Consider the following 15655-nt stretch of genomic DNA (forward strand, 5'->3'; position numbering starts at 1 on the left):
ACATTGGCCTTAAGTTTATGGCAGTTGTTTGCTCACACAGAGGAAAAGGGAATTTGTAGATCTGTTTAGGTCAAATTATTTTCATCTGACTTTTGAAATATGGTTATAATTATGTTTTAAACGGTTATGTTTGTTCTTCTCTTTAATTCGTATAGAGGCTTTGAATCTTCTATAAAATTTAAATGAGTCTCATTGACCCACTCTACTTTATAGAGATCATATTGTTGATCATATTCATAATTTAACAAGTCACAGGACCATGACAGAACATACATAGTAGATTGTCTTTTTAAACGGGGAAAATTCTTAAGTGTAAGAAAGTGCAGCACTGTTGAGGAAGTATTTTTCCCAAATACAGTTATCAAAAAGTTGACACTGGTAGAATTTCAATAATGATAGTATCATACACTATTGTATCTAGATTTCTGATTTTATTTGGCAATATGCTTCTTTTTAAATTTACAGATCTGTTGTTTCCATGCTTCAAATTTGGATCAAAGTATAAGTAGATCAACTGTAAATCTAAGTCCTGCTGTGCTGCAACCATGTTGAAATCTTGGTTAAGCAATATTTGAAATTAAATATTAAGATCTAATTGAAGCTAGTTGTAAGGATTTTTTTTAAAGACTTGGAAGGTATGAGAGAACTACTGTATAACAGAGTTTGTTTGTGATAGTATAAATCTTTCTTCAGGGATTTTGTTAGTTGGACCACCAGGTACAGGCAAGACCCTTCTTGCACGAGCTGTGGCTGGTGAAGCTGATGTTCCATTCTACTATGCATCTGGGTCAGAGTTTGATGAGATGTTCGTTGGTGTTGGAGCCAGTCGTATCCGAAATCTATTTAGTAAGTTCATTTTTCAGTTCAGTTGTTTTCTATTCCTTTAACACTTTAAGTTGGGTGTTTGCTGATGCTATTTAAAAGTGTCAGGAGTACATATGTTAATTGCATAAAGTACTGGTTGCTGAAAAGTAGCAATGTCTCATGGCAAAAAATACACTTCCACTCTGGGCCAGTTTTCCATTGAAATGAATGAGACTAACCAGACTCATGAGTGGCCATGAACTGCAGAAACCTACTTTCAACATTAATTTAAACTATTTCCAACACATGTAGAAATGTCTTGGTAAGTTATTTAATACCTCAGTCTTTCATAGACAAAGGGATACATTCACTTAAAATCATAATTCTGTCTGGAATATTATTTAGCCACTGTTGTCACAAGTAAGTCCTAACATTACTAAATGTAATGAGTAGGGCTTCGTGTCTGTGACGGAAGTCAAGGATACTGTGATTTTTTTTTTCCGTGACCTCTGTGACTTCTGCAGTGGTCAGTGTGGCTGACCCCAGGGCCGCCGAAGCAGTTGGCCCCCATGGCTCCCCTCCCCAAGCAGTGGCCCCCTAGCTAGTCCCCCACAGCAGTGGTCTCCCCAAAGATTTAGTCAGGGGGTATTTATAGTATAAGTCATGGACAAGTTACGGGCCATGAATTTTTGTTTATTGCCCTTGGACCTGTCAATGACTTCTACCAAAAATACTCGTGACTAAATCGTAGCCTTAGTAATGCCTAAGGAAGAACTTTTTTTAATTTAAATAAAACAAAATATAAACAAAATGTAACTAACAAGATGTCAGTCTTCACCTTGACACTTTCCTTATGTTTTGTGTTGCCTGCCTTTATCCTTTGTCTGTTTTTTTTCTTTTCTTTCTAAAATATAAGTGCTATGTTGCAGGATAGGTCTTCCTCAATGTGTGTACAGTGCTTAGCACATTGTGGATGCTACCATGCTGTAATAAACAATAATTTGACAAGACTTTTGTGTAGCCAGTTTCACTCTTTCCACAATATAGTATTTTTCTCCTTTTTGTGACTTTCACACAGCAAGAGGAAAAAAACATTTTTTAAAAGTGGGGAAAATGGTAAAACTACAAACTGGCAGGCGAATTAGGCACGGGTGTACTACTTGAAACTCACTTCTTTTACTTTAAACTTTGCTTCTTTAAAAGAGCACTAGACTGGGGATCAGGAGAGCTGTTTTTTTTCCCGGCTCTGTCATGGGCCTGCTGGGTGACCTTGGATGAGTCACTTCACCTCTGTGTCCCAGTTTCCCAGTCTGTAAAATTGGGAGAATACCACCTTCTCCCTTGTAAAGTGCTTTGAGATTTGTTGATGAAAAGTGCTGTGTAAAAGCTAGGTGGTATAACATTTATTAAATTGAGTAGATGTCAAGTTGACTGTATCCCGTTCAGTTCAAAATATAATTGGGTTTAGCTTCTATTTTTTTATACCATTTAAAATCTGATTAATCAGTTTAATTTGTCTTGTTTAGTATATTTTTGTCTATCGTCAGAGTGGGCTAATTTTTGGCCAAAACTGAAGTTGTGATAACACAAGGTTTTATAAAGTCTCAGTTTTTAATAGAAATGTTCCTCTGTAATGCTTGCCTCAAAGATACTGAGAAGCAAGAATTCACTTAAGGTGTGTCCGTTTTTCATCTCCAGATGTCTGAAGAATTGGAGAAAATATTTTGTGATAGGAAATATATTAAGGGATTATTCACTTCTCCCTCTCCTCATTAAATTAAGGCCCATACAGTGCTAACATCTCAATACCCCCTTTCTTATTTCCATCAACAGCCTCTGAGCGTGAGCTTTAAAGAGGCACTATGAAAACTGTTAAGGCCTAATATTGACTTTTTGCCTTGACACTTGTCATTTTGCTGGAGGCCCCTTGCTATCTGTGTAGTTACAAGTTATCCTGAACAGATGGTATTTAGATGGAAAATAAAGCCAACCTGTGATGTTTAGTGTGTGTGCACCCATTTGTGGTCTGAATGTTAGATTATTGGGGAATTTTTTTTAAGGCCACAACTATCGCTTTTGAGTGGTCAGTTAATTAATACCTGTAATTCTGAAGGTGAAACCTTTGCTGTGAGAGAGCTGATAAAGTTGACCTATTGTATTGTACCTTAAGTTCCTCAAACTTGACAATGTCTTCTGTTTTAATGGGTTACAATTTGACATCTACTTACCCTAAAAAACAGTTTTTGTGTGCATATGATCTAAAATATGAATTTCTTAATCTTAGGTCACTTTTTCCCAAATACGTTGGTTCATTGACTGAAATAAGTGCAATTCTGGTGACAGTTGACAAAAAAAAAATTGAGTCCTAAAATAGTGGAGTAATAGAATAGAAATAATAGAATCCTGAAATAATAGGGAAAATTGGATATAGTTTGTATATATGAAATACATTTATTTCAAATGTTCTTAAGCTATTTTCTTTGTTAGGGGAAGCAAAAGCAAATGCTCCTTGTGTTATATTTATTGATGAGTTGGATTCTGTGGGCGGGAAGAGAATTGAGTCTCCAATGCATCCCTACTCAAGACAGACCATCAATCAACTTCTTGCCGAAATGGATGGGTACATATATTTTTGTTCTTTGATATTTTGATATTGATATTTTTAAAACACCTGAATGAGATATTCCCTCTCTTAAAGCTGAGGTTAAGAATCTCTTCAAAATTGAGATTTGATTAAAGGTTATACAATTTAAATAATACCTATAACCAATTTTATCACACTTTATGCTAGCAAGAACAGTAGAGCCAAGAATTCTGTTGTAGGAAAGTATACGAGAGGGCCAGGTTGAAGTGGCAAAGCAGATGAGATGGTGCGTGTGTGTGTGCATGCGCGTGAGCACCATAGCTTTAAAAAAAAAAAAAGAGTGAGGAAAAAGGGTGAAAGATGAAGGGGGGGGATGAGAAATCGAAGTTGGAGCATTAGCTGGTTTAGTGCCTGTAGAGCCCCAGCAGGAATTAAAGCTACCAGTGAAAGGGGAAGTATTCATGGAAATGTTGCTTTCCCTTTGCAGGATTGAATAATCCCTTCCCCTCTAGCCCCAGGGGGCACTGGTTTATTAAGTGCCAGAAGGACTATGTGCACCAGCTTTGCTTAGCTTTGTCCTTTTCCTCTGATTCAAGTAGATGCATTTGGCAGGTGTCCTTACTGGGAGACAGACCTTGAGAACTAGGAACAGTGTTTCTAGGATTTAAACCAAATAAAATCTAAATTCACCCCCCCCCCCCCCCCCGATAGAAGTATTAAGCTGAAAAGCGCTTACTACCTGCATTTTGTCCTCAAGGATGAGCTAAAAAAACTGTTTCCCGACTTGACCTAGGGAGCTTGGTTGCATCTTGCCACTTTGACAAGCAGTGCAGGTTTGGAATGTTCCTTCATCTGTCTTTATGTAATAGTGCTTAACTCTGGGTCTGGATGAAAATGTACCTGATGTTTCACATCAACTCATTCGAGCCATAAACCTAACAAAGCTATTTTTGTTACTGATTAAGCCTAAAATACTTCAATTTTCAAAACAGAGGTTTGATTTTTTTGGGGGATGAAAAATACCCCTTATTTAGACCAAATTTTAAGTCCTGTTTTAGGAAATAAAGACATACTCTCCCTATTAATGATGATCTATCAATTGATTGCCTCCAGAGCTATGTCCTCTGGAATGGATGGGTGGGTAGAGGAGACATGAAGACAATCATTGGGTTGATGTGGCTATGTTTGTGGCTCAGACCTCGTCGGACTCCACACTCTGATAGACCAATTGACTGCAGCTGGCCCAGAGAAGAACCAGAAGTAGTAAACTAGCTAAAAAGTGGGCAATCCTTGTTTTTTATTTTTTTTAAGTGAAATTTCATAATGCTTAGGAATCTAACTTTGTAAACTAATATCCTTTTAAATCTTTTTTTGAAGCTTTAAGCCTAATGAAGGAGTTATTATTATTGGTGCAACAAACTTCCCTGAAGCATTAGATAAGTAAGTATGAAGTTTATGTACCTGTCTCACAAATGTGTATTAAATCTCCAATTCTATAGTGATGGGGGCTGTGTAGTAGTTTTGGGCCGCGGTTTGGCCCTCAGCGGGGCTGTGGGGTAGCCCACCACCTCGCTACAGTCCGAAAAGAGCCCCGAGCCCCAATCAGGCTGGGGCAGTAATCAAACAGTCAATCAGCTGCCCAGGCCCTTAAGCCGGGCTGGGTCAGTAGCAAATAGTCAATCAGAGGCCCAGGCCCTTAAGCAGGGGCTGGGTTGGGGTTTGTAGCAGCCCAGGCCCTAGGTCAGGGCAGGGCAGCAAGCAAATAGTCAGTCAGAGGCCCAGGCCCTTAAGCAGGGGCTGGGTCGGGGTTTGTAGCAGCCCCCAGCCTCTCTAGGCCAGGGAAAAAGGGGGGAGTCTGCCACCCAAGGAGTGGGTGGCAGGGGGGACGCAGGCCCTCCCACTCCACTGCGTCCCAGCCTGGGGCCCTAGCAGCGACGGAAACTCGCTGCTCTCAGTGGGGATCCTAGCCGCAACACACTGACATCGGTTCTGGCAGTGCAGCAGCCAGACTGGGGTCGGCTGCCCCCGGGCTACTTCTGCACTCCCCCTCGTACGGTATCTGGGCCGTCTTAGTGTCGTCGGTGCTCTCCACCAGCGTGGGCTCCTCGGGGTAGGTAGCGAAGGGCAGGCTCGGCTCCTCCTCGGGGTAGCTGGCACGGGGCAGGCTTGGCCAGTCCTCCTCGGGGTACCTGGCGAGAGGTAGGCTCGACCGGCCCAGTGAGTCAGCAGGCCGCTTGCGGCCTGCGGCTGTTTCCCAAGCGGGAGCTCGGCCAGGGACGTCTGCTCTCTCCGCCGGCCTGGCATCCACTGAGCTCTGCAGGCGGGCTTTTATACTTCCGGGTCGGGGCTGTGACCTCGGAGGGGCGGGCGCCGGACCCGGTGGCTCCGCCCACGTTGGTAGTAGGGGAGGTTCGGTCCTCAGCGGGGCTGTGGGGTAGTTGTATATGCAGTTGTGATAATCTTCAGATTTTACAAATAATGTTGAGGTTACTTTTCTCTGGAAAGCTGTAGAGACCGGCCAATTTGTAACATTTAAGAGCCACTGATTTAGAGGAAATATTACCATGTGTTCTAGTAAGAATTGTAAAAAATGTGCTAAGTGATGGCTGGGTGCCCAGTCTTCCATGATGCATTGACAACTTGGTAAAGAATCACCCCTTAACCGCATATACGTTTTTGGCAGTAATTCTATACAACAAAAAGATTACTGTACCTCCTGATAGATTAATAGAAATTGCTTTCTGCTAAAGTTAACCAGCAACGAACACCTACATCCGCTTTTTCCACAGTGTACAGATAAGTGGAGAGAGAGGTGTGTTCCTGGGAGAAAGTCTTCACAAAATGTCTGTTTTATTAAGAAAATTAGATGCTGCTGTAACACTCTGTCAGTAGCATTGATCTTCAAATGTTAAAGCACATCTTATTTACTAAATTTCTTTTTTCTTTCTCTTAGTGCTCTAATACGTCCTGGCCGCTTTGACATGCAAGTTACAGTTCCAAGGCCAGATGTGAAAGGTCGAACAGAAATTCTGAAATGGTACCTTAATAAAATAAAGTATGATCAATGTAAGTATAAATATTTAGCTGCATGGGATGACATCTTTTGCCATCAGACTCTTGGTCCATCTAGTTCAGTGGTTCTCAACCTATGGTTCTAGACCCCAGAGTGGGTTGTGGCCCCGTTTTAATGGGGTCACCAGGGCTGGCTTAGATTTGGTGGGGTCCAGTGCCAAAGGCAAAGCCCAAGCCTGAGCGCTTCAGCCCAGGGCGGCAGGGCTCAGGTTACAGGCCCCATGTGTGGGGCTGAAGCCCTTGAGCTTTGGCCCCCCGACCTGGGGAGATGGGGCTTTGGTTCTCCCCTGCCCTCCCCAAGGGTGGTGGGGCTTGGGTGGATTCAGGCTTTGTCCCCACTCCTGGGGTCATGAAGTAATTTTTGATGTCAGAAAGGGTCATGATGCAATGAAGTTTGAGAAACCCCGATCTAGTTCATTGTCATGTCAGCAATAGTGACATGAACCAGATGCTTCAGATGAAGGTGCAAGAAACCCTGCAATAGACAGTTATGGGACAACCTGCCCTGAGCAGAGCTTCCTTCTAATCTGCAATGGTTAGAGGTGTGTTTAAATCCAGAGGCATGAGAGTTCATATCCCTTCTAAAACTTGTTTATTTTAATATTTACTGTTGTAACTAGGCATTCTCATTCATATAAATGTCTAACTTGTTTTTGACATTGTTAGATAAACAGAAAAAAAATTCTTTGCAAGGAAGTAATAGGTGTCATCAATATCTATTCTTTTTTCACACAGCTCTTGATCCAGAAATAATTGCGCGAGGAACAGTAGGATTTTCTGGAGCAGAGCTAGAAAATCTTGTGAACCAAGCTGCGTTAAAGGCAGCTGTTGATGGGAAAGATATGGTAACCATGAAGGAACTGGAATTCTCAAAGGACAAAATTCTCATGGGTAGGCTTTTCATATGCAAGACTAACAGTTTTTAAGATAGTGTAGTGTTATATTTGAGTGTGTTTATTGCATTTTGTTATCAGTTTCAACTACCTGCTTCTCAATTAGACTGATGTTTTTAGGTTAGTGCTTACCAGCTACAATGGTGGGTACATTAGAAAGGCCTGAGATGGATGCTTTCAAATGCAAACCTAAATGATATTCTAATAATGTAATAGTCTCAAGTACAGTAATGTTATCTAGTTAGGTCAAAGCTTATAGTAGTTGCCATGGCAGGTTCAGATACTGACAGCAAATGCTCTATGTGGTAGTGTGCTACATTGGGAAATTTACTCTTGCTATAAAGGCTAATGGCTTTTAGAGGCAATTAATTGAATCATTATATCCAACGTGCTTGGGTGTTTAGAAGCTCTGAAGCTACAAAGTTAAGAAGAAATTAACATGTTTCCAACTTACTGCAATAATCTTTCACAAATTCAAATAGTGTAAAAAAACAAACAGTGGCACCGTCTGTACTCAGCCAGACTATACCATAGATACAGTTAGGACAATTTTTGGATTGAGGTAAAGCATGCTATTGTGACATGACTGAGGCTTTGGGGGAGGATGTGGGTAAAGGGGATGACCTATAGCTGTACAAAAGCCTTCTGCTGTTCACTCCAACTTTGGATAGGACCCATCTGGATCAGAGGGTTCACAGTATGTTAACCACAGTTTAAAATAGATTGTCTGAGATTTGTTAATAATGCAAGCTTTTTGTAGCAAGGACTGTCTCAATCAACGTCTTATACAATAATGAGTATGCTGTCAGCACTTTAAAAATAAATGGGAGGCAAAGGATCAAATAAAGGAGATATGCTTCTTCCTTGTAAAGAAGGGAGGTAGATTATCAGAACCCTGGAGCAAGATTTGGTTTGAGTTGCATATGGTGAGGTAAAACTTAGATGCCTCAGGCATATACTAATCCAAAAACATCTTCTGATCTATTTATACTTGATGGACTGAAATTTTCAAAAGCACTTGGAATTACCCTCACATTACTCCCATTAAAGTCAAATTGACTTCAGTGAGAGCAGAGTTAGGCCAATACTGAGCCTTTTTGAAAATTCCTCCCAGTAACAAATCTAATGACAATAATTTGATTCTTATTTCACTGTAGTCCTCAAATGTCAGTCATGTCTGTGTGTGTGTAAACATGTTGAATGATAGTTAATGTCATGTGCTTGTTATGCAGCTTTATTATTCTTTTCCTTTTCATATGTTTTTAAGGACCTGAACGTAGAAGTGTAGAAATTGACGATAAAAACAAAACAATCACAGCATATCATGAATCTGGACATGCTATAATTGCATATTATACCAAAGATGCAATGCCAATCAACAAAGCTACCATCATGCCCCGAGGACCAACACTTGGACATGTGAGTTTTTTTTTAAATAAGCCTAACATTTATACTATTTACCTCTTCGCACTTTCAAGGAATTTCGCAGCAACATTGTGACATAAAAGGCACGTCATGATATTGCAAAACTACTTTAATAAACTAATGTATATAAGATATAAAAATAAGCTTTTTAAAGAGAAAAATCTTCTGAATTGTTTTTTCTACTTTGTTCCTTTTTCCTATATCTGGGTTAGAGAGACAGACTTCTCCTGAGCTTCAAACCTGCTAGCCATCAATAATGGTTCAAACAGGCAAGGAGGAAATATTAAGTCTTGATGTGATTCTGAACTAGTATTGGTCCGTTTCTCTTCTAGAACAGCCAGAAAATCCCAGAAAGCTTAAAAGCAGAGCTGGCTTTTATAGGAACTTCCTTGTATCAAGTCAGTGCTTCTCCAAAGATTTGTGTCTAAAATAGATTGCTAACTTCAATAATTAGCTCACTCTTCTTTTAGGACAGACCGTGTCCCTTCGACATTTCTATCCTGTCCTTTGAAATCTGAGCTGGGTGGTATTTGAATAGAAAGGGAGGTGTTCCTTATGGTGTATATTTGCCTTTTAATATCCTATCAAGCTAGTGTAACTCATTGATCCAGAAGCATATGGACCAGTGTCCAAACAGGTACAGAACAAGATGGGATATTAGTTGGTGTCTGCTATCGACCACCAAATTAGTTTAGGGAACAAGATGCCCACCGCCTTACGCACCTATTTGCAACATGTAAGGAAAGAAAGTTGAGACTGGGGGACATCATTTGAGCAACATACACTGGAGGTCTCATACTGCCAGTACTAAAACATCCTCAAGTGTTGCAGCCAACACAGAGGAATTCTGTATTAAGGCATGATCCAGCAGAGTGACTGACCACAGAACTAAAAATTAATGGTTGCTTAGGTATAAGTGATCATGACTTTGATCACATTTATAATGTGCAAGCAGAGTAAAGTCCAGACCAGTAATATATATATTTGTGCTTTAATAGGGTTAATTTCACAAAGCTGAAAACAATCATGAACCCAATCAGTTGGGAGGAAGAATTTAATTGGAAAATTGTGAGTGATAATTGAGAATAATTTAAGAACACCCTACTAAATGCCCAGAAAACGCCAATTGAAAAAGAAGGCTGCACTAGTTAAAAGATCAACCTGGTTTAGAGGGGAACAGAAGGCAGCTGTAAAAACAAACAAAAAAAACCAAATTAAAGAAAAGGGAAGTTGACAGTAATGAATATAAATCAGAAGTTAGGAATTGTAGAAATTGATAAGGGACGCAAGGAGAAATCTATGGCCAGCACAGTAAAGGACAATAAGGAGTTTTAAAATATATTAGAAACAATTGTATTGGTCCATTACTAGGGAGAAATGGTATTATCTATAATAATTAGAGCCCTACCAAATTCACGGTCCATTTTGGTCAATTTCACAGTCATAGGATTTTAAAAATAATAAATTTCTTGATTTCAGATATTTAAATCTGAAATTTCATGGTGTTGTAACTATAGGGGTCCGGACCCAACTCTGAAGGCAGCACCGCAGAAGTAAGGGTGGTCTGGTATGGTATTGCCACCGTTATTTCTGTGCTGCTGGTGGGGCGCTGCCTTCAGAGTTGGGCACCTGGCTAGCAGCCATCGCTCTCCAGCCACCCAGCTCTGAAGGCAGCGCAGAAGTAAGGGTGGCAATATAGCAACCCCCCTACAATAACCTTGCGACCCCTCCCCCCCCATGATCCTCTTTCGGGTCAGGACCCCCAGTTTGAGAAACACTGGTTTCTCTTGTGAAATCTGTATAGTATAGGGCAGCGGTTCTCAAACTTCATTGCTCTGCGACCCCTTTCAGACAACAAAAATTACTACATGACCCCAGGAGGGGGACCAAAGCTTAAGTCCACCCGAGCCCTTCCGTGCTAGGTGGGAGGGGACAAATCAGAAGCCCAAGCCCTGCCGCCCCATGTTCAGGGGCCCAAGCCCCAGGGCTTCAGCCCCTCGCAGTGGGGCTTGGGCTTGGGCTTCAGCCCCAGGCCCCAGCAAGTCTAACACCAGCCCCAACAACCCCATTAAAATGGGGTCCCTACCCACAGTTTGAGAACCACTGGTATAGGGTAAAAATACACAAAAGACCAGTTTTCATGGGGGAGACCAGATTTCACAGTTCATAATGCGTTTTTCATGGCTGAAATTTGGTAGGACCCCTAATAATAATGGAGAAAAGGCAAAACTGTTCAATAAATGTTTCTGTTCTGTGTTTGGGGGAAATCCAGATTATGTAGTCTCATCATATAGAATATCAGGGCTGGAAGGGACCTTAGGAGGTCATCTAGTCCAACCCCCTGCTCAAAGCAGGACCAATCCCCAGACAAATTTTTGCCCAGATCCCTAAATGGCCCCCTCAAGGATTGAACTCACAACCCTAGGTTTAGCAGGTCAATGCTCAAACCACTGAGCTATCCCTCCCCCCATATGCAAGAAATGCAAATATGCAACAAATGCAAGAAGCCTGGGAAACAAGCAGGGAGAACTGGAAGTCCTGGCACAGTCAGGGAACTATGATGTGATTGGAATAACAGAGACTTGGTGGGATAACTCACATGACTGGAGTACTGTCATGGATGGATATAAACTGTTCAGGAAGGACAGGCAGGGCAGAAAAGGTGGGGGAGTTGCATTGTATGTAAGAGAGGAGTATGACTGCTCAGAGCTCCGGTATGATACTGCAGAAAAACCTGAGAGTCTCTGGATAAAGTTGAGAAGTGTGAGCAACAAGGGTGATGTCGTGGTTGGAGTCTGCTATAGACCACCAGACCAGGGGGACGAGGTGGACAAGGCTTTCTTCTGGCAACTAGCAGAAGTTGCTAGATCACAGGCCCTGGTTCTCATGGGAGACTTTAATCACCCTGATATCTGCTGGGAGAGCAATACAGCGGTGCACAGGCAATCCAGGAAATTTTTGGAAAGTGTAGGGGACAATTTCCTGGTGCAAGTGCTGGAGGAACCAACTAGGGGCAAAGCTTTTCTTGACCTGCTGCTCACAAACAGGGAAGAACTAGTAGGGGAAGCAAAAGTGGATGGGAACCTGGGAGGCAGTGACCATGAGATGGTCGAGTTCAGGATCCTGACACAAGGAAGAAAGGAGAGCAGCAGAATACGGACCCTGGACTTCAGAAAAGCAGACTTTGACTCCCTCAGGGAACAGATGGGCAGGATCCCCTGGGAGAATAACATGAAGGGCAAAGGGGTCCAGGAGAGCTGGCTGTATTTTAAAGAATCCTTATTGAGGTTGCAGGAACAAACCATCCCGATGTGTAGAAAGAATAGTAAATATGGCAGGCGACCAGCTTGGCTAAACAGTGAAATCCTTGCTGATCTTAAACGCAAAAAAGAGGCTTATAAGGAGTGGAAGATTGGACAAATGACCAGGGAGGAGTATAAAAATATTGCTCAGGCGTGCAGGAGTGAAATCAGGAAGGCCAAATCACACTTGGAGTTGCAGTTAGCAAGAGATGTTAAGAGTAACAAGAAGGGTTTCTTCAGGTATGTTAGCAACAAGAAGAAAATCAAGGAAAGTGTGGGCCCCTTACTGAATGAGGGAGGCAACCTAGTGACCGAGGATGTGGAAAAAGCTAATGTACTCAATGATTTTTTTGCCTCTGTCTTCACGCACAAGGTCAGCTCCCAGATTGCTGCACTGGGCAGTACAGCATGGGGAGAAGGTGGCCAACCCTCTGTGGAGAAAGAAGTGGTTCGGGACTATTTAGAAAAACTGGACGTGCACAAGTCCATGGGGCCGGATGCGCTGCATCCGAGGGTGCTAAAGGAGTTGGCGGGTGAGATTGCAGAGCCATTAGCCATTATTTTTGAAAACTCATGGCGATCGGGGGAGGTCCCAGATGACTGGAAAAAGGCTAATGTAGTGCCCATCTTTAAAAAAGGGAAGAAGGAGGATCCGGGGAACTACAGGCCAGTCAGCCTCACCTCAGTCCCTGGAAAAATCATGGAGCAGGTCCTCAAGGAATCAATTATGAAACATTTAGAGGAGAGGAAAGTGATCAGGAACAGTCAGCATGGATTCACGAAGGGGAAGTCGTGCCTGACTAACCTAATTGCCTTCTATGATGAGATAACTGGCTCTGTGGATGAGGGGAAAGCAGTGGATGTGTTATTTCTTGACTTTAGCAAAGCTTTTGATACTGTCTCCCACAGTATTCTTGCCACCAAGTTAAAGAAGTATGGGCTGGATGAATGGACTGTAAGGTGGATAGAAAGCTGGCTAGATCGTCGGGCTCAACGGGTAGTGATCAATGGCTCCATGTCTAGTTGGCAGCCGGTTTCAAGTGGAGTGCCCCAAGGGTCGGTCCTGGGGCCGGTTTTGTTTAATATCTTTATTAATGATCTGGAGGATGGTGTGGACTGCACTCTCAGCAAGTTTGCAGATGACACTAAACTAGGAGGCGTGGTAGATACACTAGAGGGTAGGGATCGGATACAGAGGGACCTAGACAAATTAGAGGATTGGGCAGAAAAAAACCTGATGAGGTTCAACAAGGACAAGTGCAGAGTCCTGCACTTAGGACGGAAGAATCCCATGCACTGCTACAGACTAGGGACCGAATGGCTAGGTAGCAGTTCTGCTGAAAAGGACCTAGGGGTCACAGTGGACGAGAAGCTGGATATGAGTCAACAGTGTGCTCTTGTTGCCAAGAAGGCTAACGGCATTTTGGGCTGTATAAGTAGGGGCATTGCCAGCAGATCGAGGAACGTGATCGTTCCCCTTTATTCGACATTGGTGAGGCCTCATCTGGAATACTGTGTCCAGTTTTGGTCCCCACACTACAAGAAGGATGTGGAAAAATTGGAAAGAGTCCAGCGGAGGGCAACAAAAATGATTAGGGGTCTGGAGCACATGACTTATGAGGAGAGGCTGAGAGAACTGGGATTGTTTAGTCTCCAGAAGAGAAGAATGAGGGGGGATTTGATAGCAGCCTTCAACTACCTGAAGGGGGGTTCCAAAGAGGATGGAGCTCGGCTGTTCTCAGTGGTGGCAGATGACAGAACAAGGAGCAATGGTCTCAAGTTGCAGTGGGGGAGGTCCAGGTTGGATATCAGGAAAAACTATTTCACTAGGAGGGTGGTGAAACACTGGAATGCGTTACCTAGGGAGGTGGTGGAGTCTCCTTCCTTGGAGGTTTTTAAGGCCCGGCTTGACAAAGCCCTGGCTGGGATGATTTAGCTGGGAATTGGTCCTGCTTTGAGCAGGGGGTTGGACTAGATGACCTCTTGAGGTCCCTTCCAACTCTGATATTCTATGATTCATATGTTGATATCACTTTCCATTCCATTAGTATCTTTGGAGGATATTAGACACAAGCTACTGAAGTTGGATACTTTTAAATCAGCAAGTCCAGATAACCTTGCGACTCAGAGTTTTAAGAGTTGGCCTGAAAAGGTTGTTGAACTATTAATGTTGATTTTTCAGTAAGTCTTGGAACACTGGAATGGTTCTAGAAGACTGAAAGAGAGGCTATGTTGTGACAATTTTAAAAAGGGGTTAATGGAATGAGGTGGGTAATTATAGGCCTGTCATCTTGACATTGATCCTGGGCAAGATTATGGAGTGACTGATACAGGACTCGATTAATAAAGAATTAAGGGAGGGTAATGTAATTAATGCAAATCAACGTGGATTTATGAAAAATAGATCCTGTCAAACTAATTTGATATAATTTTTGATGAGATTACAAGTTCTGTAGATATAGGTAGTAGTGTTGATGCAACAGCCTTAGACTTCTTTAAGGTGTTTGACTTGGTACCTGCATGACGTCTTGATTTAAAAAAAAAAAAAAACTAGAATGATATAAAATCAACATGGCACACACCAAATTGGTTAAAAATTGGCTAACTGATGGGTCTCAAAATGTTGTTGTAAACTGGGAATAGTCATTGAGCAGGTGTTTCCATTGGGATCCTGCAGGTTCTTGCCTCTACACTGTTTTAACGTTTATCAGTGACCTGGGGAAAAAATGTAAAACTGTCACTGATAAAGCTTGCAGATGGCTCAGTCTGGCGGAATGGTAAATAATGAAGTGGAGAGGTCACTGATTCAGAATGATCTGGATCATTTGATAAACTGGGCGTAAGCAAACAGTATGCGTTTTAATACGGATAATGTATACATTTGGGAACAAAGAATGTAGTCCATACTTATAGGATGAAGGATTCTAAGTTGGGAAGCAAAGAATCTGAAAAAGATTTTGGGGTCATGGTGGATAATTAGCCAAACATGAGCTCCCAGGGTGATGCTGTAGCTAAAAGAACTAATGTGATCCTGGGATGAATAAATGGGTGGAATCTTGAGTAGAAGTAGAAGGTTATTTCATCTCTGTATTTGGCACTGATGCAACCGCTGCTGGAATCTGTGTCCAGTTCTGGTGCTCACAATTCAAGAAGGATGTTGGTAAATTGGAGAGGACAATAGCCATGAGAATTAAAGTATAAGGGCTGGTCTACAGCGGGGGGGGGGGGGGGGGGGGAGAGGGGGGTCGATGTAAGATACACAACTTCAGCTACGAGAATAGCGTAACTGAAGTCAATGTATCTTATTTCGACTTACCTTGGGTCCTCACGGTGGGGGATTGATGGCCACGGCTCCCCTGTCGACTCTGCTACCGCTGCTCGCCCTGGTGGAGTTCCAGAGTTGACGGGAGCGCGTTCGGGGATCGATATATCGCGTCTAGATGAGAGACGATATATTGACCACCGAGAGATCGATTACTACCCGCCGATTCGGTGGGTAGTCTGGACGTACCTTAGAAGACATGCCTTATGGTGATAGGTTCAAAGAGCTTAGTCTGTATAGCTTAACAAAGAGA

The 15655-nt window shown here is 42.4% G+C and overlaps 1 protein-coding gene across 2 annotated transcripts in view; it reads left to right on the forward strand.

Moving 5' to 3' along the window:
• YME1L1 (YME1 like 1 ATPase) overlaps positions 1–15655 on the forward strand; it is a 42906-nt gene that overhangs the window by 20326 nt on the left and 6925 nt on the right. For both annotated transcript variants that reach the window (XM_054020767.1, XM_054020768.1), the window contains exons 10-15: positions 694–846; positions 3292–3424; positions 4766–4828; positions 6342–6454; positions 7196–7351; positions 8621–8772. In XM_054020767.1, coding sequence (XP_053876742.1) covers positions 694–846; positions 3292–3424; positions 4766–4828; positions 6342–6454; positions 7196–7351; positions 8621–8772 — 770 coding nt within the window. The remainder of the gene's footprint in view (positions 1–693; positions 847–3291; positions 3425–4765; positions 4829–6341; positions 6455–7195; positions 7352–8620; positions 8773–15655) is intronic.

The sequence above is a fragment of the Malaclemys terrapin genome, chromosome 2 (assembly GCF_027887155.1).
Source record: "Malaclemys terrapin pileata isolate rMalTer1 chromosome 2, rMalTer1.hap1, whole genome shotgun sequence".
In the NCBI taxonomy this organism is placed as follows: Eukaryota; Metazoa; Chordata; order Testudines; family Emydidae; genus Malaclemys; species Malaclemys terrapin.